Genomic DNA, 706 nt, shown 5'->3' on the forward strand with positions numbered 1-706 from the left:
ATGCTGCAATAACATTAAAAAAGCATGGCAGCCTATTCCAAACGGTAAGAACAGTTTTGTGCAAACAGTGGGTCTTTGGGTGTTTGAACTCCCACCACATAAGGGCAAACTCGATATGCATGCTAATGGCCTACAATTATGAAATTAAAAAAGGAAAATGCTAAAGGATGCCAGAGTGAACCTCAGTGAAGGCCAAAGAGACCCACTCTCTCTTAAATTTTTACAAATAAAACTATAATTTAGAAGCACAAATAATCATGAGCGTCTCTAACATTCAAATGAAGTAAATGGATTGTGTAGGAGATTAACCCCATAACTTTGTTTCTTTTTCAAAAATGTCTTGACCAGCTCTTTGATGATTGTGATATTTATCTCCTTCTTCTCCGCAGCCGAGCCCAGCAAAAGAATGGCACAGAGTGGTTGCTGCCCAAGCCTGGGTGCTCCTGGTGGTCCTGCACGATGAGCTGTGCAGTAGGGTCGTCGTTGGGAGAACCCTCCTTGGCCTCTCCTTGCGCAGGCTCGGCGCTGTCGGTGAGGCTCACCTCACAAACATCTTTGGAGAGAGGGAGGCGGGGATCTGAGCACAGTGCAAGCGCCTCCTGCTCCTGCCTGCCCGCCCTGCATGAGGGCTCCACTCACCACCGTGCTGGTCGGCAGCCCCAAGCTCCTGGGGGGGTGGGGCTCCTGGACTGGGCTCATGAGCAGG

General features: G+C 49.4%; 1 protein-coding gene across 1 annotated transcript in view; it reads right to left on the reverse strand.

The window, feature by feature from the left end:
- Positions 1-368: 368 nt before the first annotated feature.
- Positions 369-706, reverse strand: part of LOC105501952 (putative golgin subfamily A member 8E) — a 7,747-nt gene continuing 7,409 nt past the window's right edge. Inside the window, exon 6 of the mRNA XM_011928092.1 lies at positions 369-553. Coding sequence (XP_011783482.1) covers positions 369-553 — 185 coding nt within the window. The remainder of the gene's footprint in view (positions 554-706) is intronic.

The sequence above is a fragment of the Colobus angolensis genome, unplaced genomic scaffold (assembly GCF_000951035.1).
Source record: "Colobus angolensis palliatus isolate OR3802 unplaced genomic scaffold, Cang.pa_1.0 Scaffold762, whole genome shotgun sequence".
Lineage (NCBI taxonomy): Eukaryota > Metazoa > Chordata > Mammalia > Primates > Cercopithecidae > Colobus > Colobus angolensis.